The sequence below is a fragment of the Neolamprologus brichardi genome, chromosome 7 (genome assembly GCF_056152115.1).
Source record: "Neolamprologus brichardi isolate AB-2024 chromosome 7, ASM5615211v1, whole genome shotgun sequence".
NCBI classification, from domain to species: Eukaryota; Metazoa; Chordata; class Actinopteri; order Cichliformes; family Cichlidae; genus Neolamprologus; species Neolamprologus brichardi.
The window spans coordinates 26,688,499-26,714,134 of record NC_142110.1 but is presented as its reverse complement, the minus strand read 5'-3'; the positions used below and the strand labels follow the sequence as shown (position 1 = coordinate 26,714,134).

Here is a 25,636-nt window from a genome sequence, read left to right as displayed (position 1 = left end):
TGTGGAGATCAGTGCTGTCAGCGTTAACCTCGTTAGAATGACGTTAACACCAAAACCGCACTAATGTGGCAAATTGCCGTTAGCGAGTAAGCGCGGATCGCCTTGTGTGTGGGGTTGCACAGCGCTAATGCGTTAATGAACCAATGCGTTGATGCCTTGCAGCCCCACGCACCGGGCGACCTGCGCTTACTCGCTAACCGAGATTTGCCGCGTTAATGCGGTTATGGCGTTAACGTCATTTTAAAGAGATTAACGCTGACAGCACTAGTGGAGATTTAAAAAAGATTTTTCCTGTGGACATGCTGATGGATGTTAAGATTTTCAATCGTGTTTTGGTAAAAAAAAACATAGTTATGTTTGTGGTGTGACAAAAAAAAACCCTGTTTGGATGTGCTTGGGAAAAGAGAATATTATTACATAAAATAGTGCTGATCACACCTTGTGAGAAACTGTTTTAACAGCTGACTGCACAGTTCAGGCCTGGTGAGGAAAAGCAGCACAAAAGTTTTACAGTCCTTATTTTCCACTGAGTTATTGGTTGTGTTACTAGTTAGCTAACATAAACTAATGCAATGTCTGTTGACTCCAACCAACCTGATGATGTAATGTTCTGTAACTGATACAAGATGGCGCCACACATATTCTAAAAACTTGAACTTTAAGCATTTCTTTCTTAAAACCAGCCACACATACAGAGATACATCTATGTCAGTTTTTGAGAGCAGGGCTACAAGCAGTGTAAATTAGCCTTTATACATGTAGTTTTTCATGTCCACAAGTCAGAAGTTGAATTTGTGAAATTTTCAACTTTTCTCATCAGCGCAGCCCCATTAACCCCAAGTTAACAGTCCAAGATGATGGCAGTGAACATCAAACATTAGAAAAACTGTAAAATCTTTCACAGCCAGTGTTGCAGCAGTCGGGTTTTAAAGTGCAAAAAAAGTACTGTATTGTATTGGTAACGATACATGAATGGCTCAATCGTCCTAAGACGAAAAAAAGTTTTTCCTTGTGTTTCTGACTTTACTATAAGAATGCACTCAACTCTGGAGTAATGACATTCCCAATATCCAACATTTCAGGTAACTAGAAAACGACTTGGAAATCCAATACATATTTCACTCAATGGCGTCCAAATACATTTAGAACTTTTATGTTTTTATTCTGGATTTTTGTGTGTCATTCTTTCTCCATTAAAATGAAACTACCATAAACATCTGAGAGTGTTCATTTCTTTATAAGTGAGTAAACTTTACAAATTCAGCAGGGCATCAGATAATTTTTCCCCCACTCTAAAAGAGAAAAGCAGTAACATCTCTAGATTTGTTTAACTAGAAGAACCAGATTTTTTTGTTTTTCCATTTGTTGAATGGTGTAGTGTCACTCATCAGTTTCATAGACTATACAAATAGTGGACAGACTGCCATGTGAGTTTAAACAAATGATCATGCTTTCCACAACATGAATCCTAATGGCTGGTGACCATAGATTCATCCTGAGACTAAACCCCTAAATACACTTAAACGTTCTCTCACCTGCGTCTTGCATCTCTTGGTAGTTGTTTTGTGACTATTTGAAGTCTCTTTTGGGTGATTTTGCTGTTATTTGTGGTTGTTTGATCAATCATCAAAGTGATTATTTTCTTTTGCGCACTCTTTGCAAGTTCAGGAAGAATTTATTTAAAATTTTTGTTTTCATTGAACTCCATACTAACCCTAAAAGTCATACATGATTACCTATGCAAACAGCACTTAAATGTTAAATGGACTGGTACTTATATAGCTCTTTTCTACTCAATATGAGCACTCAAAGGACTTTCTACCACAAGTCTTTTTCACCCAATCACACATTCACACCACTTTTATCTAGTGCTTCTAGATGCATCAGGGGCAACTTGGGGTTGAGTGTCTCGTCCAAGGATACTTTGACATGTGGACTGGAGGAGCCAGGGCTCGATCTACCAACCAAATTGGTCGACACCTGCTCTCCTACCTGAACCACAGCGACCTGGCTCTTAAGTTTTAAGGCTCTTAAATAATCTAACAAATATTTAAGTTATATAATTTAATTTTTATTCCGCTTAAAGCTTTGTTGCCCAGAACTTATGAGCTAAAGTTAAATATATGTATCTCTGAACATTTAAATATGTACTTCAAAGGTAGTTTAATCAAATAAAATCAGAAGCTGCACTTCCAGCTAGTTTTTAGGACCACTACTTTAAATCTTATGAGATTTTACTCATGTGTTTTATTTGAGCTCCTATAATGTTATGTGATTGAACAACTAACACTGTTATTTAAACATTGTCTCATTAGATTGCTTACAATCATTGACAGATATTGACATGTTTCTATGGTGCCAGATTGTTTGTATGGTAACTGCTAATATCAGAAAGATGATTCAGATTTTTTCTAACAACATTTGTAGTTGCTGAGATTTGGCTTTGTGGGCTAGAGTAGCTCTGAAGGTAGTCTGTATATATGCAATATCCATGCATAGTTAATTAAGATAATTTTTGCAAATAAAATGCATTAATATTCAATATCTCTGTTTAACTATTGGTAACTTTCTGTGGCGTGAGAAATCCCACATGTCCCTATCAATCCATAGAATTATTCATATTGTGATATGGCCAAAAGAAGGAGAAGCTTGCTGTATTAGTGGATGCAGCTTAGAAAAGAAATAACCCACCATGCAAAGAAGATATATTGGTAATCCAGTTGGTGGTATATAAGACCAGGCTTACATGCACATAGTGAATATTAAATTCATAGAATGGATGGACAGGAGGCATTATTCAATGAAGATGTCTTCAGTGGGACAGGAGTAGCCGACGTGCTCCTTGTAATACTGCTGGAATGCCCTCCTGTTGGGAAAAATAGCACAAAAGATTCCATAACCAAGCAGACCAGGTCACTGGAAATGGTTGATTTACAAGCTACAAGCCAGACTGACTTGTTTTAATGGTCCAGCCAGTGTTATGGCAAAATGTGAAAGACCCTATTGTACTTATTTTGTGTACATAAACAAAAATTGTTTTAAAATCATCTTTAAACCTAATATATTTCAACAGAAGAGTGTTTATGTGTGTGAATGTGCTGCTGAGAATCCTCAAAGGGAACTCGTCAAGAAAAAAGCTCTTTGAATGACATGGCAGCTGTTATATTTGAACCCAAAACACGATCCTTTTATAAACCTAACAAAATAGTTTTTATTGTCTAATGTTTTTATTTCCTGAACCTAACCAAGTAGTCAAGGTCCGCAGGTTTCTGCATTTGACACAGTTCTGTTGTAGAAATCATTTCACAGGCCAATTCATGAAAATCGGTGCCAGTGAAGACCATTCCCATCAGCCAATAATGCAAGTTAAAACTCTACATGGTAAAGAAATAATGAGACATAAAAGGAATCCAGAAATGCTGCTGTATAAATGCTGTATAGGTATTAATTGGGTATTTAAAATCTCATATCTAGCATGAAAACATTTAGCTTTTAAAACTACAACTAGCCTCCTGGGCTTCCAGCACTTTTGTTGTTGATAAGGTTGTAATGTAACATTGGAAAATATTCCACTGTTCTTTTAATAAAAAATGTAATTATATTTTTTCTTATTTATCTTTTACACAGCCTAACATATTTTTTTGGAAACAGGTTATATCTCCATGAAAACAAAACTGTAGCTAATAAAAGCCTCCCAACATCAGCCTTGTCCTGTTACTTACTGGACACCATAGTGACCATAGTGAATTGTACTTAACCTCGGTGATGTATTTTTTCCCCCATAAAACAATTAAAAAGACACTACTTTCTCAGAGCTTTCATCTGTCAGAGTTTGAAACCCTGATAGAAATCGTAACACACTATAAACTACTGTCTACAGAAGTAATAATCCCTCTGCAGCATGTCCATAGATAGGACAGTCATATGCATTGAATCTTAAATATGATTGAATTAAATGCAGAGCAGAACACAGTAGAGTAGGACTTACCCGACAGATTCTGCTAAAGGATGTAAAGTTGTTTGTGACATCAGGACATGACAAGCAAAGCGCTGCTGGTCAGGGTGCTTGGTGATGAAGCCAAAGTACCTGCAGTGCAAATAAAACAATTATTTCCCAAGGTTTAATTAAGCCTGTTGCAGGACAAAAATCAACAGAGCAAGCAGCACACAGAAAAGACTCATGTTCATAAAAGTGAACTAATCTCTCGCGAGGTGAGGGAATTGTAATACAAGCCATCTAAAGCATTTGACTCACCTGCTGTATTTTGGATGACAACCACAGAATGAAATATTTTTCAACTGGAAGAAATGGAAGCACTGGTCCCCCTGATGACAACAAAGACAAAGAGCCATGTAAACATGTAATTCTGGAATATTACTCTAAATTAACATCATAGTTAGAAACTTTTGTTAAGCTAGAATTTAAATTAATTCATTACAGTGAATAACATTAGAAAATGTTGTTAAATGGTAACTTACAACTGGATAAATCAACTACCAATAGACCTATTGGAACTAAAGTCCCATAGCAAAGTCACCGGGTAGCAGTCAACAATTATATTTAAGATAACTTTATGAGTACATCATTAAGAGTTGATTATCTTCTACCTAGGCTACAGGGGCTATGATGCCACTGACAGTTGAAAAGTTCTCAGCCAGAAAAGGGTGGAGTGCCCACTCCGGGTCGGGGACAAGTTCCTGCTCCAAGTGGAGGAGTTCAAGTATCTCGGAGTCTTGTTCGCGAGTGAAGCGAGAAGGGAGCAGGAGATCGACAGACGGATTGATGCTGCACCGGTCCGTCGTGCTGAAGAGAGAGCAGAGCGTAAAAGCGAAGCTCTCAATTTACCGGTCGATCTACGTCCCTATCCTCACCTATGGTCACGAGCTGTGGGTGGTGACCGAAAGAACGAGATTGCGGATACAAGCGGCGAAAATGAGCTTCCTCCAAAGGGTGGCTGGTCTCTCCCTTAAGGATAGGGTGAGAAGTTCAGCCATCTGGGAGGGGCTCAGAGTAGAGCCGCTGCTCCTCCACATCGAAAGGAGCCAGTTGAGATGGTTCGGGCATCTGACAAGGATGCCTCCTGGGCGAGGTGTTCCTGGCATGTCCCACCGGGAGGAGGCCCCGGGGCAGACCCAGGACACGCTGGAGAGATTATATCTCTTGGCTGGCCTGGGAACGCCTGAGGGAGGTCTGGGCTACTCTGCTTAAGCTGCTGCCCCCGTGACCCGGCCCCGGATAAAGTGGAAGAAGATGGATGGATAGTGAATATAACTTCTTAAATTTGAACTTATGCAGGACTTTTCTAACTAAGAATGCAACCACATTCAGCCATTAATACGTTGCTTCTATCTGTGCCTTCATTCTGAGCAATTTGAGGATTTGTAGCTTGCCTAATGACACTTTGACAAATGGGCTGGAGGCCTCTGATTAGAAGATGACAAGCTTTAAATCGTGAACCATGTGAATATGTTAGGTTATGCTAGGTTGTAAGTACACAAGAAAATGCAATATTTAGTATTGGGTTTGTTGTATTTAGAAATTTAACCCATCTCAATGTATTCAATTGACATAGTATCACAGTGTGACCACAATAAGGACCCACCCACAGGGTGTTGCACGTTGAGAGGTGTTTTATTGATAAGGGTTTTTGACACACTTTGTTCGCGCAGCTTTTTAACTGCCTTTTCCTGAAATAGGAAAAGCATGACCCAGTGATGGACCACCTTAGACTAGCTTGAACTTAAAAAGCAAGAGAGCCAGATACCACCAGGTGATCTGGCGTTACCATCCTTCATGTAATAGAGCCACTGCACTCAGCCAGGGTCATGGGAGTGTCCAAGCTGGCTGGCTGTTGGCGACGGACCCACCTTGAGGTCTCTGCGGTGAGCCCAACTATGAACTGCTTTGTCATCACCAGCTCCACAATGCAAGCGTCCCTTTCAGCAGGGGTTGGTTGCAGCCACCGCCACCACGTCACAGAGCCCCCTAGCATAGGCGAAAGGTTGGCCCTCCAGACCCATTTATTCCTCCTGGAAACACCTGCAATAGTCCTCTGACTCAAGGCTCAAATGTTCCACTGTCGCCTGGCAAATGGCAGACATCCACAAAGCTGCTCCACGCTCAGAGACACTTTTGGCAACACTGTGACAGGAATAAGGACTCACGCACACGGTGTTGCACGTTGACAAGTGATTTATTAAAAAGAGTTTTTGACACACTTCCATCTCCTGCTCAGCACACCACACTGCTCTCTCGTTAGATCCCAGCATCCTCCTGAAATAGGGAAGGCATGACCCTGTAATGGAGAACAGCTGTGTGGGTCAACCTCTGACACACCACACCCTGAACTCACTGCTCGACCCCTCCTATGCTAAGCCACAAACCACACACAGAAAACAGAAACAGCATATAAATGTGGATGAAAACGGCTTTTTTTCTGAAGACTAAAACAACAGAAAAAATTTTTTTGAATAAAAATTAATAATAAATAAATGAAGATGGGAATTTTAAAAATTAAAATGACATATGTGAAATGGTGAACAAAAAATACCAGGAGGAAAATCTATCCTTGTTTTAATTATTTATCCAAGAAGAGATATGAGACCTACGGAGCGCCTCTGATGACATGGTCCACAAAATAAATAAATTGTGGCCACAAAATACTACTTTGTGTCCTCGAAATAGTATAACGTGCCCACGAAATACTTATTTGTGGCCACGAAATACTATTTTGAGGGCACAAAATAGGTATAACGTGTGCACGAAATGCTAATTTGTGGGCATGAATTGGGTATAGCATGGCAACAAATTACGCATTTGTGGCAACGAAATAGATAACGTGCACACACCATATTGATACAATTCCTGGACAGCTGCGTAGAGACATAAGCATAAGAGTAGGCTAAACCTATACACCATGGACAGAGACAGTATGATTGAGTTTTATTTTAGGCTGGGAATGAGCTACAAATGCATTTTGAAAAGCCTGCAATGCAAGGAACCATTATTACAGAGAGACATTTAAACAGGATATTAAGATAAGATAAGATAAGATAAGATAAGATAACCTTTATTAGTCCCACATGTGGGAAATTTGTTTTGTCACAGCAGGAAGTGGACAGTGCAAAAGTTATATAGCAATTATTATTGAGAGCCCAGTTGCTTTACAGACGTAAGTACGACTTGGACGCCGGGATAGATTTTATTGTCAACCAACTGCAAGGGTCTGGGAAGGATCACGGTTATCGGTCAAGTGTTTCGTGCCCACAAATTAGCATTTCGTGCACACATTATACCCATCTCGTGCCACGTGGCCACAATTTATTTATTTTTTGAATCATGTCATCAGAGGGGCTCCGTAGAGACCAAATATTAGGATGGAAAATGGAAATACATATAAAGCAAAATGGGAAACGTGAATAGAAAATGCTAAATTAAAGCTGCTGAATAGAAAATGTATAAGAAGAAATACTTTGAGGATCTTCTTAATCCTTGTTCCCAGACTCTGCTTCTTTTACGAAAGGCACGTAGAGGAGTCTGGCAGAGGCCAGAGGGGTGGATGAGATTCACCCTGAGTTCCTAAAAACCCTGGATGCTGTAGAGATGTTTTGCTTGACAGCCTCTGCAATGTTCATTCAAGATGTGGGGTTGTGCCTCTGGATTGGAAGACTGGGTTCATAATTCCCATCATCAAGAAGGGGGACTGACGCGTCTATTCCAACTATAGGAGGATTACACCACTCAGTCTCTTTAGGAAGGTCTATGCTTTCCTGTCTTCCTCCCCTTGACCCCAACAGGTCATGGCAGATGGCTCCCTTCCCTGAGCCTGGATCTGCTGGAGGTTTCTTCCCACTGTTGCCAAGTGCTTGTTTATAAGGGGCTGTCTGATTGTTGGGGTTTTCTCTTTATTATTGTATATAAAGGAACTTTTAATGAATACTGTTGTGATTTGCTAATAAAAAAACCCTGAAATTTATTGAATGAGAGGTCCGTTAGTCAAACCTTGGATTCTGGAGAAACAATGCGGATTTCCTTCTCATCATGAAACGCTGGACCAATTCTTTAGCCGTTCAAGGGTGTTCAAGTGCATGTGGGACTGCTCGACTTGACTGAGATGGATGCCTTCCTTAAACCACGATCCAAAGCACGCGAGATTAAATCACGTGCGGTGTCGCGAGATTTAACATTGGTATATTATTGTTTATTATTATTGTTTATTGTACATATGAAACACTATTTGTTTTAATGGTTTTAGCACCATTTTAATATTCAAATGTACTCTCTGTTTAAACAAATACTACTTTATTGTAAAATACATACATTTTAAAAATTCCTTCTATAAATCAGAGTGCTCCATTTTTATTCTGTGAGTAAAGAAAAGTGTGAAGAGAGAGAATAGTGCTGTACCCTGTGAGCAGAGTGACACTGATCCTGGACACTCATCTTCACCCCTTTCACACTGACTTCCAGCGCACAGGCTGATGGAGGCTGACCCACTGACCGCCTGTTGTATGCTACCTGTTAACACAAACACACAGTTAGTTAGTAATCATGCCAGGCGAGATTTGCTTTGACTCTAACAGGACTAATCCCGCATGAATCAAGTATGAAAGTGGCATCGGAAAATGTTCTTTAACCATCTCTTCAAAAGCTTTTTTCAGAATCAAAATCTTTATTGTCATTATGCCAAAAGCACAATAGAAATATATGCAACCCCATTCAATTTAACTTTTATTTTATGTACAAAAAAAGAAAGAAAGAGAAACTGTGATAAACAAATAAAAAGTATCAAACAGTATACAGTACTGTGCAAAGGTTTTAGGCAGGTGAGAAAAAATGCTGTAAACAAAGAATGCTTTCAAAAATGGAAGTGTTAACCATTTATTTTCATCAATCAACAAAATGCAGCGAATGAACAAAAGAGAAATCTTAATCAAATCAATATTTGGTGTGACCACCCTTTGCCTTTAAAATAGCATCAGTTTTTGAAGGAACTTGGCTGGTAGGTTGTCCCAAACATCTCGGGGAACTAACCACAGATCTTCTGTGGATGTAGGCATCCTCACATCTTCCTGTCTCTTCATGTTATCCCAGACACACTCGATGATCTTAAGATCAGGGCTCCGTGGGGGCCATACCATCACTTCCAGTACTTCTTGTTTTTCGTTACGCTGAAGCTAGTTCTTAATGACTTTGGCTGTATGTTTGGGGTCATTGTCCTGCTGCAGAATACATCTGGGGCCAGTAAACAATCATTTATATTTCTGAAAGCATTTTTTGTTTACAGCATTTTTTTTCACACCTTCTGAAAACTTTTGCACAGTACTGTATATAGTAAAGCAGTCAAAAATGGATTATTAAACATTAGGTCTCTTTAACATGTCCCTGTTACTTCATGAATTAATAACTGATCAACACACTGATTTACTCTGACTTACAGAAACCTGGTTACAGCAGGATGATGTTAGTTGAAATAAATCATTTAACATTTACATTTAACAGTGTTTCCTGAAAACTCTCTTTTGTTACAACAATACCACTGTAACTCCTTTAAAAAAAAAGCCTCAAATCAGAAGTATTTGACTCTCTTGTATTACTTTCAAATGCGCAGGTTCTGCCATTAATTAATGCTTCAATCTTAAATATGATTAACCCATCTCTATTAATCGTTTATGTACCACAGGCCTTCAAGCTGGCAGTCGTTAAACTGTTACTTAAAAAGTCATAATTTGACATTGGTTCTAAATTCAGATAAAACTGAAGTTATTATTGTACTCAGCTCTAAAAATCTAAGAAATATGGTATCTAACCAGATTCTTACTCTGGATGGCATTACCTTGGCCTGCAGTAACACTGTGAGGAACCTTGGAGTCATTTTTGACCAGAATATGTGCTTCAATGCACATATTAAACAAATATGTAAGACTGCTTTCTTCCATTTGTGCAATATCTTTAAAATTTGAAACATCCTGTCTCAGAGTGACGCTGAAAAACTAGTTCATGCATTTATTACTTCTAGACTGAACTACTGTAATTCATTATTATCAGGATGTCCTAAAAACTCCCTGAAAAGCCTTCAGTTGATCCAAAATGCTGCAGCAAGAGTACTGACAGGGACTAGAAAGAGAGAGCACATATCTCCTATAATGGCTTGCCTTCATTGGCTCCCTGTTAAATCCATAATTGAATTTAAAATCTTTCTCATCACATACAAGGTCTTAAATAATCAGGCCCTATCTTATCGGAAAGACCTCATAGTACTGCATCACCCACTTTGCTCTCAGACTGCAGCCCTACTTGTGGTTTCTTGGGTATTTAAAAGTAAAATTGGAGGCAAAGCCTTCAATTTTCAGTCCCCTCCTCTGGCGAAACAGCTCCCAGTTTGGATTTGGGAGACAGACACTATCTCTACTTTTAAGATTAGGCTTAAAACTTTCCTTTTCTATATCAGTGTGAAGAGCTGCCTTTATCTCATTCGTTTTTTATTATAAAAAATATTTTATCTGATTCTTGGGGGATTTTGATAATTTATGTTAATGAATTTGTTTAGTCCATACTTCAGCTGTGAGCTTTAATTAAACAGTTTATTTTTGTACCTTCTGCATTGCAGCACACAGCACATCTTTGCCTGTGTAGATGGGAACCGGAACGGAACCCAGATATTGCACCAGGAACTTCTCAATCCAATCATCTTTTTGAACTGCAAGAAGAAAGAAGAAAACATGCTTTTAATCATAGTTGCAGCTGATGAAATTCTCTTTACATAATCCAGTGTGCTGCAACGCACCTTGCTCAATTTCTTTGGGCACCCTGACAGCATAGAAGGCGGGAAAAATGCCTATAGCCCCAGTCCTCATGTTGTAACCCTGACACCACAGGTCCTTAGACTGGTTCAACATTAAGATAGGGTCATCCGCTTCAAGGTCCAGCTCATCTGCATGACGAGGAACAAACCTAAAACCATAGAGAGAAAAAGTACAGGATTTCAGATTCATGTGACTCTTTGCACATTGCACAGTTAATTTGTGTAAGTTCATGTGTGCTGACCTGTAGACAGCTCTGTGACTCTGTTGCCTCTCCACTCCATCCAGAACACAGGAGAACACACCAAACGAGCCAGCACCTGAACAACACATCACTGGCATTATACTCACAATCAGCTACTTAAAGTTTGTATATTTGCCATCCTCAACATCTAATGGGAAACAAGGAAAGAAAAGAAAAGCAATGAATCAAAATAAAACAAACAAACAAAAAAAAGCATCCACTGACATTTATTTAGGAAAGCTTCATTTTTTATGTAAAATTATGGCTACCCTGCATCGTTTTCTAATAATGTAGTACTGGAAGGCTTAAATTAAACCAAAATACTTGTCAATACTGCAGCATATCATTGCTCTTGCTGATCCAGTCTTGCTGATGGGTTAAAGACCTTCCCCTAAAGTAACTACTTGTCTTCTGGAATCTCCTTCTTACTATTCTGGGAAACAGCAAATCTTTTGGCAATGGCATGTATTGATGTGTATGAAAAAAAAGTGTGTGTGTGTGTGTGTGTGTGTGTGTGTGTGTGTGTGTGTGTGTGTGTGTGTGTGTGTGTGTGTGGAGGGTGGTGGTGGGTGGGTTGGTGGGGTACCAATTATTTCCAATTTTCCTAGCCAAAGATCAGTTAATTCTACCACATTAGTTATGAATGTTTAAATGTTTGGAAATACACACCTGTGGCACTGTTCTGGCTGTCGTTCTTGGCAAACAGGTTGAGGAACTTTCTGCTTATGGGAGCACAAGCTCTTCCCCCATTCGACTCTTCTTCCTCTGACGTTGTGGATGATGTTACCTTGGACAGCTTGCAGGATCTTGGCATGACTTCCCTGCTCCTCTTCACCTCCTCCTCCCTCCTCTTCTTCACGTCTTCCTCATTTCTTCTTTTTTCCGCCACTTCCCTCCTCTCTTGGAGCAGTAGAAAAGACAGGTTATACTGAGAGCAGAGAGGAACGAGCAGGTGGTGTAGGTTTGATTTCAACTTCGCCAGTATTCTCTCTTTTTAAATTGTCATAATTTAATCTGGTCAGTGGTGTTACACAAGGTTTTGTACTAAGTTATCTACCTGTTCTGTAATTCAATAAGAGCATGGCATGCTTTCAATGTTTGCTGATATTCAGAAGATACTTATCTCTGTTCAAAAGTCTTTGCTATTAAAATCAGACATAGGTGCAGTGATTTACTGAAATGTGTGCAAAAGGTAAAAGAGAGTTTGTACAATTATAACAAGCTTTTTGAGATGACCATCTTTATTCATCAACACAATCTTAAAGCTCTTAAGCAAAATTTCTTAAGTAGTCTTCAGAAATAGTGTTCTAGACTTTCCAAAACCCTGTGGTCCCACCAGCCCAGATTCAGTACACACACCTCCTCTTAATCTATCAGATGTGCTGGAGGAATACCGTGACCTACAAGAAATGTTTAGCAAAGACAAGGCTCTATGTCTGCCCCCGCACAGACCCTATGACTGTGCCATCATCACACATTAAACTCATCAGTTTACCTGCCTCAAACAGTAAGACAGTCATCCTTTCAATCACTGACAGATACCTTGCCCTCTGAACTGTCCACCTGAGATGGCCAAACTGTGTTTCCCATGTTTTCACGTTACCCGGAATCACAGTACAAGTCGTGGCTGACAAGGGGCATCAGTTCATCTCCCAAGTCTGGGAGACTTATTGTACCCCTGATGTACGAGCAATGTTTAAGTTCTGGTTTTCATCCTCAGACAAATTGATAGAGAGAGACTCAACCAGACTCAACCAGCAACTCGAGACTGCCCCAAGACCACCATCCGCTGCAACCAGGTCATCAGCAGCAGTGGCAGTATTTAAGCTCAGACCTTTACTTTCTGCCAGATCACCAGCTACCTTATGGTGGCAAATTGGTCTTCCTGTTTTCCTCCCTCCCCTCTGGAAATATACTCACCTCCTCCGTCAGTAACTAATCTCTATAAATATCAATAAATAACTAATCTCTCACTCTATTACAGAGTTAAGGTTAAGGTCTCACTGTGCCTTGCCTTGACCATAATGATTCATGTGTTCAATAAAGTTTTGTTAATAAGAAAGAAACAGTTGACTGAGTCTGCTTTTGGGTGCTTTTTTGCATATTGTCCATCTGGCTTTGACAGTGTGTGTGTGTGTGTGTGTGTGTGTGTGTGTGTGTGTGTGTGTGTGTGTGTGTGTGTGTGTGTGTGTGTGTGTGTGTGTGTGTGTGTGTTGGAGTTAAATTTTATAAAAATTATATTTTTTTAAAAGGGAAAAAGTGTTTTAATCCCAGAAGAAATGGGAGTTGCTATTACTCATATATATATATATATATGTGTGTGTGTGTGTGTATATATATATATATATATATACATATATATATATATATATACACACACACACATATATATATATATATATATATATATATACATATATATATATACATATATATATATATATATATATGTGTGTGTGTGTATATATATATATATATATATACATATATATATATACATATATATATATATATATATATATATATATATATATATATATATATATATATACTTTACTACACTTTGTAGCCATAAAATATGCTTATTTCTTTTCTAAAAACAGAAATGTGCAAGGGGCATGTTAAAAATTAGCAGAAGTATTTACCTTTCTTTTTTGCTTCCTCATTTTTCTTCTTCTCCTCCACATACTGTGGGTCTTCATCCTCATTGGCTGACTGATAGACCGTTTCTGCATCACTGTCATCATTGTGCTCATTGTAACCATTCAAGCAGTACTTGAGGTTCACCAGCTCCAGTTGAGCATGTTCATCCACCACCAGAGTATATTTAACAGAGTCATAATTTAACCCTGTTGAAGTTTCACGGATTGGTACAGTCTGATTAGCCACAGAGGCCATGGTATTGTCACCCTTTTCTTTCTTGGGGTCTACCCCTGTTTCAGTGGTACAGTTCGTTTTGCTGTTACCTGTGGGAGAGCACGTTAGATCATTCTGTAAGTTTAGGCATGGAGTTGGAACTCCCTCCCCCTCTTCTTCACTGATGTCAGGGTTAGTTCGGTAGGTCAGAGAGGGATGCAGAGGTCCTGATGGGGGTCCTTCTGTGTCTGAGCTAAGGGACATCTTGTTGGACCCTCCCTCACTGCTGGACCGGGAAAGGACAGAGGGGTTGTCCTGGGTCCTGTCATGGTTCTGGTCTAAGAATACAAAACACAGAGCATCATTGTCAAATGTTTCCAGTTTGTAAACTTTTAGGTAACACAGATGAACTGCACACATATGGTTATACTCTAAGATAGTTTTATTTTGCAATATTCTTTATAGCTGATATCAAGGGAATTCTAACAATTGGTTAACAAAGGTTCCAGAATACGTTTGCTGGTTTAGACAATAGAATTTACACTAGTCCCACAGTATACTTGGGTATTTATCAAATCCCAGGGGAATATTTTTCAAACATCAAATATTGTAGTGTACTGCACAAACACGGGGAATTATTTATAGATAGCCCATTTATATCTCTACCTGTAGCTATAAATGGAACATTTGCCTGAGCTCAGTGAGATATGAATGGTGAAAGCTGGCAACTGCTAATACTAAAACAATTCTAATTAGTAAAGTGGGGGTTCAGTCTAATTAATACAGGTGAACCAACCAATATAAATAAAATTGTGTGGACTATTTGCCTTTAGAAATTTATAGGAAGCTTTCAAAATGTAGGTTAGCAGGTTGATATTAGCATTCTGGTGCCGCCTCGCACAACACAACTATAGGCTTCCTGTTCACTGCAACAGTTATTAAACCTGCAAATATTTTCTTTCTCTAAAGTAGTTTCTTATGCAGGGTGAGCTTTTTCAGAATTTTTTCATAGGGGTGACCATTGGGGGCTACATAAGAAACAAAAAAAGAGAGGAAAAAAAAGAGGAGAAATTTCTAGGAAGCTACATTTATAGTACTGCGCTGGACCTCAGTAGAGCCTATGCTGTACTATAGATTGCATCACAACTATACTTAACTTTATTAAAAGGTGCATTCATTTGTAGGGTTTAAGGGTATACCATGACTATAACATATATTTAATGCAAGATTTTAAATCAAGCGTAACCCTGGATCTCAGATTTTTTTTAATAGCTTTGTCTCAAAAGCAATATCAGGCACAGAAATCCTTCATTAGTCGACTCTAGTAATGTATTTTTAATTACTTAATATTTTTTAATTGATTTCAGAAATATAAGTAGCTCATTTCAAATTTAATGACTTAAAGAAATTTAAAAAAGATATCTATCTCAACACAGACATCTCTCTGACTTTAGTTTTCAATGCTAATAATAACATTCCTCCTGATAGTACGAGCGTTCGTTAAGAGATTTTCTCACTCTCATTTTCAGGTATGTTTCTCTCTTTCTTTCTGTCCCTTTTCTTTTTCTGTTCCTCCAACTTCTTCTCCTTTTACCAACCTGGTCTTCACCCCCTGTCCAATATCCACGCAGACATTAAGGTCAATAATAAAATAAAATCAATGAAAAAATAAATAAAAAGAGGAGCCTGCAGAGAGCATAATGTGTTTCACAGACAAAACCATGATTCTGTTTGCTAAAACTGCCAAACAGGAAACGGTTATTAAAAACAAATGGTGTGAACCTTGGTTCAATACCTTGGTGTGTTGTCTCCAGGTTTCTCTGTACTATGGGTGTGCGTGGCACCACCATAGCAGGCAGATAGACTTCCTTATTAGACAGAGTTTTATTCGACTTTAAGGCGCTTCCTCTGTTGCCTCCTTTAGCGCCTCCTTTTCCTCTCCCATCAGCTGCTCGGCCTTTCAGTCCGTTTTCTTCCCTTGGCCTCTGATGTCCATTCTTGTCTTTTGCTTTTGACTCTTCACATGGTCGTCCTCCTCTTCTATCTATCACTCCATCTTTTCCTCTGAGGTCGCCCAGGCCCCTGTCTCTCATCACTGTTGCTCCTTTTCCTCCCCCTCTTCCTCCTCCACTTCCTGCTCTCCTCTGGTTCCTTAGTGTGCGGGAAGACTGTGTATGCATAGCTCCAGGCATTGATTGTTCCCGTGGTCGAGCTCGTGTGTCTGAGCCAGTGGCAGCAGCCTGACCATTGGCTCTGCTGTTGGATACATTGGCTGTTGGAGGTTTGGGTGCTGGCCGGCGCTGAGTGCTGTGCTGGACTTTGTCCTCAGCTTTTGGTTGGACATCTGGTGGAGCGAGATCCCCTTAATACATACACACAAACAACAAAAGCAGCAGATTATGTATTAGGCAATCAGATATACGGTATACAGAAGGATATTCAAAGTAGCCTATGGTAAGCTGTTAATCCTGTTACAGCAACAGAAGAAGAAAAAAACATACATGATGATTTCCTGACTGAAGGAGTTGTTGTTGTGTTACGTCATCATTGCTTGCCACACAAATAATTCCACTGTTACATTAGACAAAAGGATGACAGCCGCGGATTCCAAAGAAAAAACAAGAAAAAAAAGAACTAAGGAAAACAGAGACTTTAACAGTGCATGGACAGACTTATTATGCCATTAGTTGCTTACTGGTATGCTTGATCTGCAGCTTGAATCTGACCTTAGATAAAATTTAACCTTAACTATCAGTTTTTTACTTTTACTATTTTTTTAAAGCTTTTAGACTTCTATATTTAGTGCAAAGCTTTTTACATAATGTAATAATAAAATAATATTAGTATATAAGATATATATATATATATCCAATTTTTAATTCTAATTGTACTTAGCTTGACTTTGCCTCTATCCATGAAAATGTGTACAGTCAGGGGTTAAAGTGTGATCTAGCAGGTGGGGGAGCCCAAAAATCAGTTGTAGTGATCAGTGTGGGGGAAAAATCACAAGTGAAGTCACAATAACTTCTATTGAGAGCTCCAGTAGATTTTCTTTGTGTACAGGCTGTGATCAGTTGATTTGGGCTACTGGCACTCTGAGGTTCCCTGCTTTTTGTAGATTTACACAGCTGAACTCAACAAGATCTAAGCAGGTGTTCCATGAGTTGTCCTGGCTGATTTCTATCCTCTGCACTGACAGTACACTGTTGATGCTGTCTTTTTTCTAGATCTAAGCATCATCAGCTAACAGTCATATTCATCTCTGCTACTCTTGATCTAGCAGACCACGAGCACCACAGCCACTGTGCACCAGTCACACACTGTTGTTTACTTCAAATCCATCACAGTACAGCAGACTAACCCGTTTATCCTGCACTAACCTGCAATGTATTTTCTTGCAGTCTTTAAATAACACAGTTAGTCTGCCTTGCCAGTTTGTTTAGCAACATGTTTCACCATATGAAAAACAGTGTCACATGTACAGACCCAATATTTGATTTAAACACATGAGGACTTACATGCAACCTTTAAATTTACAGTTTATCAAATCTGGGGATAGTGTCTGGCAGCCGTGGGTGATGTGAAGAGGGGGCACAGTGGCAGATGTGGGTGGGTGGGGGGCTATGGTCTGAATCAAACCTGCTGAATATGTCTTTATAGGTTCTCACTCATCCAGGTCATGGTAATCTAAGGAGCTTGGAAAGAAAAGCAACTGGACTTCTTTAATTTTCTTGAAGATGGTTCATCTCTCATCCTAGAAGCTTCTTCAGCCCAGGTATTAAAACCCTATTGGGAGCTGTCCCTTAACAGGGTCGCTGACCTACTGTTGATCATGTGCCTCTTTGCATGAGCCGAGGTGAGAAAAAGGGTGTCAGTCATTATATGCAGAGGTTTCAGGTGAAACCATTGTGAGACCTTACCACACCCATTGAGATCACCTAACTCAAAATGTTAGTGGGCGATCAGGTGCCTGGGAAGGGATCTCAAAACTGCATTGTAGGTGGCTGATAGTTGGTTTCTAGGGGTGCTCGTATCGATATTGAACCGTTCGATACAGTGCTTTCGGTTCAGTACGCATATGTATCGAACAATACAAAATTTTTAATTTATTTTATCAACTTTCCTTCTGACGGTGCTGTCTGTGTTGAGCGCTCAGTGGATCTGCGCTCGACAGTGCGGCCTAGGTGGAGTAGTCGAACGCAGATTCACTGAGCGCAGGGCAAGCTAGCGAGACAGAAGTTAAGCTCTCCTTGCAACATGGCAAATTGAACCTCCCCCACCCTCATTCAGATCTGGCGTTTGGAACTATTTTGGTTTTCATGTGACGTATGACCCTGAAGGTAAGCGCGTCATGGACTAAAGTAAAACAGTATGTTGGATGTGCCAGCAATGCTCAATTACATTGGTGGGAACTAGTGTGTTAGCGCAGTTAGCTCGTTAACATGTTGGCCGTCCAGCCCCACGCACGGGGCGATCCGCGGTAGCTCGTTAACGGAGATTTGCCGTGTTGTGGCGTTAACGTCATTTCAACGAGATTAACGCTGACAGCACTAGTGGGAACACAATGAATATGACAGCACATTTACGCCAACATCATCCTAGTGCAAAGACAAGTGGAAGCAGACAAAAACAACAAGCACGCATGCTACAAACTTTACCCGAGTAATTTAGACAGCCGTTAGCACATGATTCTCCTTATGGGGACCTGATATGTTTAATATGCTGCTGAGAATATAGCCCAGAAGAAGCGTATAGTATAGCTTTTATTTTGGAAAGAGCCATTTCTTTGTAATAAACTCTCTTTTCAAAGATGAGTGATTCCTCAATCAGATACAGGGCTCGCAAAATCGCCTGCCCGACCTCCCGAGGCTAGCGATTTTTCCAGTCGGGCTACCAAAATCTATCTCTGCCCTGCCCGTCGGGCTGTCATAGGAAGGAAAAATATATGTCAATGCTTTTGCATTCTTTCGGAAATGTAGCTGGGTAATTATGTCATTGGCATCGGTGAGCCACTGTCAATATGTGACATATTGAAATCGCGTTTGAATTTGCGCTTGTTTTTTGCTTTCACTTTGCAATCGCGTGAACTGTGTATAGAGAGCGACAGCACTGATTGGTGAGTGATGATAATTTGCGCACCAATTCCTCTGACATCGTCTTATCAATCGTTAGCTTACTATGCAAACATGACAAGTGAAATCTCCTGCAGCTTAAACATGTGAGAGGTTGATCGCGCAGAGAATTGCTGAGCGTTATGTGAGTGCGTGTGTAAAAGCAGCAGGATATATATTTTAGTTCTGCTGAGCCAAATAAGACAGGTCAGGGTGAAGAAGTGACAGCCAAAGAAAAGCTTACCACAAAACGGAAAAGTTACGACAAATCAGACTATGAGGCAAAAAGAAAGTGCAGCTTTATGGTTTCATGGACAAAAGAATTTCTGTGGCTGCAATATGACGAGCTAAATAACCAGGGCTGCACATAAGTGGTCCGCAGGTGCGCATTCGCTGTCAAAATAAAAAACGCGCACAAGATGAGAAGTTGCAACGCATGTTTGCGTACATAAGATTTTCAGGAGGAGGACAGACATTTGTTTAGAACTCTTAAAGATGTCGAAGAAGCTCCTTTAAGCAATTACTGTGATGTTCCTCCACCTCCAAAGAAATGTCAGAAGGAGTCCGAACCACAAAAGAAGCACGTATTCTCGGAAAAGTGGTTGCAGGAGGTGAGCTGGCTTCAAACAAATGATGAACGCACAGAGATGTGGTGCAGAATGTGCCGTGAAAATTTAATAAATGACAAATTAATAAAAAGGCATGAACATTTTTTTTGTATCGAAAAAATATCGAACCGTGACACCAAAGTATTGAACCGAACCGAACCGTGAATTTTGTGTATCGTTGCACCCCTATTGGTTTCATAAACCACCTCCTCTGTTCAAAGATGGCTGTTCACAGTGGACATAGATGGCTTCTTTCACTCCTCTTTCAAACCATCTGTCTCCTCTGTCCAAAATGTCAACATCGGCATCTGTCTCTGATAAACGTGCTGTGGGATGACAATGTTGAAGCGCTACCTCGACAGGACAAGACTCAACTTTACATCTCCATCTAGGATAAAGGTCACTCTTTTGAGAATGCCAGTCACTTTTCTTTCAAAGCTTCTTTGATAACCTGTTGAAATAATAATCTGTTCACTCCTTACTGCCATTGTCCTGTGTAGTACCCCCATTATTTCTATGACCTAAAATTTTCTTCAGCCCTGTCCAAAACTCCTATTGTTGTTTTGCTCCAGTTGCTGTTCCAGTTTCCTCCTGTAGCTGTTCTTGTCCTGCCTAATTTGCATTGTAGTTCCTTTTGGATTCGCTCGAGATTGTCTTTGTCCCCTGGGCTAAAAGGCATCTTCTTCTCATTTAGCAAGGCTTGTAGCTCAGGGGTAGTGATGTGCGATACCACTGATTTGCTTTCCGATCCAATACCAAGTAAAATTCAGGGTGGTATTGGCGATACTGATCCGATACCGATACTTTGTACAAAAACTTTTTTTTTTACTGTATCTTTTATTGTATCTCAAATTATAGCTTCATAATTATTACAGGACGTCAGATTACTTGTTCTTATTACTTAATAATGCAGAATTATTATACAGAAAACTGAAGTTGTGTGCCATTTCAGCATGTTGCCTGCCTGCCGCACTAAAGGACTCCTCGAGAGACGTCTGTCTCGCCCTAGCAGCACCTGTCCCTCTCCTCGTCTTCAGTTCGCCTCAACATACGCTCGTCATATTCTGTGATATGATTTAATCTGAGGTGTTTGACGAGGTAAATGGTGTTGCCACAACACCTCACTTTCTTGCCAGATGTATCACAAACCGCATCTTGGCTGTTTGTGGAGGTAAAATACGTCAGCACATTACTCCCAGCCATTGTTGTGAGTGCGCACGCCAAGGGGCTGCGACACATTTATACAGCCATATTTCGCACATGACTATTAATGGCAGAAGAGGAAGTAGTTCCTTCCAATGTAGACAATCCAAATGATATATTTTCTTTCCACTCTGTTCCTGTAAATGATAAACTACAAATTTACCCTACATTACTAAAATATCGATATTTTAATATGAGAATCGATTCTAGAACATAAATGACTGGTATCGGAGGAATCGATATTTCAGTATCGATCTGCACATCACTACTCAGGGGTCACCTATGGTTTATTGTTGGAAACCCCCCATATTTTCTTGGAGGGTACTATGCTCTCCACACAGAAACTGATGTAATCCGTGATGCGCTGCGTCCAGTGTTGGGGAGTAACGGAATACATGTACCGCCGTTACGTATTTAAAATACAAAATATGAGTAACTGTATTCCGTTACAGTTACCGTTTAAAAAGGTGGTATTTAGAATACAGTTACTTTGTTGAAATAAATGGATTGCACGGCGGTACTTTCCTGTTTCATATTGTCACGGGTCAGGACTGTTTGGGTTTTGTTTGACAGCTATGTTCTGTTGTTCCAGGCGGCAGCATTACGGTTGCCATGGTTACAGGGTGACGCTTTCTCTCTGCGTGTTTCCTGGGTGAGAGAGGCCTTTTTGTTGTTGTTGTGCTAAGCTAATAGGCAGAATGCTACAGGTATAGCTCTGAAGAATGTAGCATCATAGGCAGTGTAGTCCGTGCTGCAGGGAGAATGGACTGCCATACCCGTTATGTGTCTGTGAGCGAGGGAGGGAGAAAAAGGAAAAGTACGAGTTGTCATCGAGCAAAAACGGGAGCTGGAAGCATGTAAATATAATAATAACCACTGCAGCCAAGAAGAGTGCCTGACGAGCCCAGTTGTAAGTAAGCTATTAAGACTCGACTGTACACCGTGTTCGTGTTTTCCTCCGAAACAATAAGTTCCGTTGGAGCAGCCTTTCAACGCCTCTCTCTGTCTCTCGCTAGCAAAGTTGACCCAGACAACAAAGTAAAGCTAGTTTTCGGCTACGAGCTGACACAGAACCCACCGTATTAGCCAGAGGTCCCTTTACTACGGTTCGGAGCCGCGGAACTTCAGTAACAGTAATAAATCACAGCAATAGTACATTCATGTAGTTGTAAACAGCATGATAATATGTTAAGTAATCCAAAGTATTCAGAATACGTTACTCTCATTGAGTAACGTAACGGAATACGTTACAGAATACATTTTGGGGCATGTATTCTGTATTCTGTAATGGAATACATTTTAAAAGTAACCTTCCCAACACTAGCTGCGTCAGACCATCAGTGTCTTCCCCATGTGGACTGCAGAGTACATCCCAGTCTGTGGTCTCGAAGCAGCCCCTCAGCCTTTCACAGGCCTCCTCCAACTAGATTTTCACAGACATCACTGCTAGTGGTTGATTAATCACGTGCTAACGGCCAGCAGCTCAATCTCTGGAATTCTCTGTATTAACTGTAAAAAGACAAACTAAGCACGAAACCACCCACAGTCTGCTTCCTGGGTTTGAATTAGATAGTGAATTAGAAAATAAAGAAATAAAATAAAGTTTGCTGACCTATGCCCTGCCCTAAACCTAGAAATAGCCAAATGAAAGTAAAATATTGCAGTCACCCACTAGTTGTAAAAAGTTATCGGCCACGAAATCTATGTTAGTTACGGTTTAAGATTTGTATATGAGAGCACTGTGTGATTTATCCTGCTCTGTTCTAAATCATCAAATTAAACTATTTTGCATTATACTGTAACAATCTGAGGGATCTTAAGAACTACTATAAGTTTGTATTTTGAACCTGTGTTGAGTTTTCATACCTGTGATATGTGGGGAGGAAGAGTGGGAGTCTTTCCAGCTGGCCTTGCCTAAAGAATTGTTGTTGATGGAGTCCTGAAAAGAAAGTATGAAACAGAGCAGCAGAATAAGACCAACAATCAACAAATGACTGGATTACTAACACAAAAAGTGTGAAATCTTATTTCTATCACATTAGGTATATAACTAGGCCCAAAGTGTCTAATGACAGCAATGCCAGGAAGAGGTAGGAGGACTGATGAGGAAGTGTGTGGCAATCTAGCCTCATCATCACGAAAAGGTTTGCCAATCCCTCACTGACCAGCCCTCTAAATGACCTCACACTCAAAGGTGCTTCGAATCTGCTCCAGAGGACAGAGCAATGCCAGGTCACCTTGAGAGGGTAATCAGGGTAACCTCTGATCCACACTCCTAACTTGTCTTTATTTTTTATAATATACAGCAGAGGTCACCAACAGGTGGACCGGGGTCTGTATCCGGACCCAGAAGCTGTCCCATATGGACCTGGAGCCACAGCCAAAACAGAAGTTTATTATTTAAAAGCAGACGTGAAGCTTCAATTTTAACTGGTCGTCAATGAATGGTCTAAGTGGACGTGAGTTAAGCAATCCCACAAGTTATCACTGAGCTAATCAAGTCTGTGCATTCCAGGCAGTACGCACTGCAAATAACACAGTGGAGTCCCTGGATCAGAGGTCACCAACAGGCAGACTGCGGTCTGGGTCTGGGTTTAGAAACTGTCACATATGGACTTGGATCTAGAGCCAAAACTGAAGGTTATGATTTAAAACCTGACGAGGCGCATTTATTTTAACTGGTGGTGCTTTTGTAGTCTTTACGGTAGTGGTTTAGTGGATAAGGGAATGCACAGACCAACTGGATGTGAGTTAAGCAAGCCCACAAAACACCACTAAGCCAGTCAATGCAGACAGATGATAGGCAAGTTACACATGAAAAAATGGCAGAAAAGTAAAAGAAAGATAGTGATACATGTAGAAAAAAAGGGAGAGATACAGATGACTCGACCAGAGAAAGCTGAGAAAAAGACAGGTAAGATGGAGAAAGTGAAAAAATAATAAGGAAAAAATTGTTTAAAAACTCTTTTCTTTTTTTTAAAAAAAAAAGTGGAAAGCAAAAATGCATGAGTAAATGCTGGGCCTTTCCAGATGCATTTGGTTTATCTCCAAGCAGACGTGGCCCTGAAAGAACAGATTCTTCCACTTCCTGGCCTCAAATGGTCCCTGGGAAAGATTTCTTAGGTCTGATCTTGACATTGTTTGGGTCCACGCACAACTGTGATGCCCAATGAACAAAATCAAAACTAAATAATGTTCAAGGATCAACAATGAGCACCTCTATATGTCTATGAAAATGACCGTGACTCAATTTAAACCCAGGTACAAAATCCTGGCAGTACAAGATACAACTACTAAATTTTCAAACTGAACAAAAAAGTAGGGGAGTTCAACATAAGAGGGGAAAAAAGTGAGACCTCGATGACTTGGAAACATGAAGATAGGAAAGAGGATTAACAGATTTTCTGACAAAGGGCTGAATAAGACGGAGACAATATATATACAGAAAGGTGACAAGGGAAGTGGAAACGCATGGGAACACAGCAGAAATAAATTAGACGTGACATGACAGGGGAGGCAAAACCAAACACACTGAACACAGGACGAGAAACTGTCAAAATAAGACAGGAAACACACTGAGAAACAAACAAAAACACAGGGAAGAAACAGACATGTGAACAAAACAGGCTCAGGCGACAAAACACAGCGACATGACTAAGAAACACAGAGGGCGAGGGCAAAGGCACAAAGGGTACCTAATAGACAACCAGAAATTATAATAAACTCAGAGAGATGAAAAGGACTAAACTCAAGTGTAAATTGTATGAAACTTAAATCATTACAATACAAAGAAAGAATTAAATGCAAAATAAACTCAAAAGGCTGGGACAAAGACCCAGAACCCTGACATTTGCACATGTGATATATTCTGTCCATAGAGAATCTATATCACTCATATTTAATATAGTTGGGACAAGAGGTGTTTTTTATTATTGTGCATTTGTGGTGCAGAATATACTGTTCTCAGCACATTAATAACAAAACAGCACAAAACGGCTTTAGAGACTCAAGATTTTGGTGTTTCAGACTGAGGAGCTTACAAACCTACACTGTAAACCCTTTATCAATAACAAATACAAAGTCTAGTGAAGAATATACTATAAGGGCATTGTACCAGACTACAATATACATTATATACATGTTATTTTCATGTATAGCATTGAAATACACTACCCTGTCAGTGAGGTACCAAACAAAAAGAGATACAAAACAACCACAATTGTATAAGATAATGACAGACACCGAAAATAATTCCCAAAATAGAAAAAAAAATGACCATAGATATTAAAAGACAACCACAGACACTCAATTACCAGTAAGTGACACAAAGTGACACAAATGACCCTAACATTAACAAGACTGTTTGTGTCATCAGGTGACCTCCTGATGACGCAAACAGAACCACATCATCTGCAAAGAGCAGAGAGACACTTCTGACTAAGGGCTTCCACCCAGACATCTCCTCCTCAGTCATGATTTGATAACCTGCAAATTACTGCAGATGAACAAACATGGAATCATGTATGCAAACATGTATGGACGTTCCTTTCTACTGCTATATGCAAACATGCAGTAATGGAAAGGAGAATGTGTATTTGGCAGCTCAAATGTTTATGTTTTGTTTTTGATCAATAGCATCGATCTATGCAGTTAGAGAAAATTTCTTGAAGTGAAGGTCTGGAAAATCATAACATGTAGAAACTGCACCATCAAATATTTCTACATTTTGCAGGCCAAGCAAAGTGTGGCTCTGTCAGTGGCTGATGCAAAAACTGGTTGTGGGAGGAGTTCAGTGAGACCATGGAAAAATA

At 39.9% G+C, this 25,636-nt stretch overlaps 1 protein-coding gene across 1 annotated transcript in view; it reads right to left on the bottom strand.

Moving 5' to 3' along the window:
* Window positions 1-263: 263 nt before the first annotated feature.
* LOC102788481 (C-Jun-amino-terminal kinase-interacting protein 1-like) overlaps window positions 264-25,636 on the bottom strand; it is a 28,341-nt gene continuing 2,968 nt past the window's right edge. Inside the window, exons 2-12 of the mRNA XM_006782238.2 lie at window positions 22,692-22,764; window positions 15,699-16,265; window positions 13,693-14,241; window positions 11,717-11,947; window positions 11,048-11,123; window positions 10,788-10,954; window positions 10,597-10,700; window positions 8,408-8,518; window positions 4,256-4,326; window positions 3,989-4,087; window positions 264-2,866 (exon numbers count right to left, since the gene is read on the bottom strand). Coding sequence (XP_006782301.2) covers window positions 2,794-2,866; window positions 3,989-4,087; window positions 4,256-4,326; window positions 8,408-8,518; window positions 10,597-10,700; window positions 10,788-10,954; window positions 11,048-11,123; window positions 11,717-11,947; window positions 13,693-14,241; window positions 15,699-16,265; window positions 22,692-22,764 — 2,121 coding nt within the window. The 3' untranslated portion in view covers window positions 264-2,793. The remainder of the gene's footprint in view (window positions 2,867-3,988; window positions 4,088-4,255; window positions 4,327-8,407; window positions 8,519-10,596; window positions 10,701-10,787; window positions 10,955-11,047; window positions 11,124-11,716; window positions 11,948-13,692; window positions 14,242-15,698; window positions 16,266-22,691; window positions 22,765-25,636) is intronic.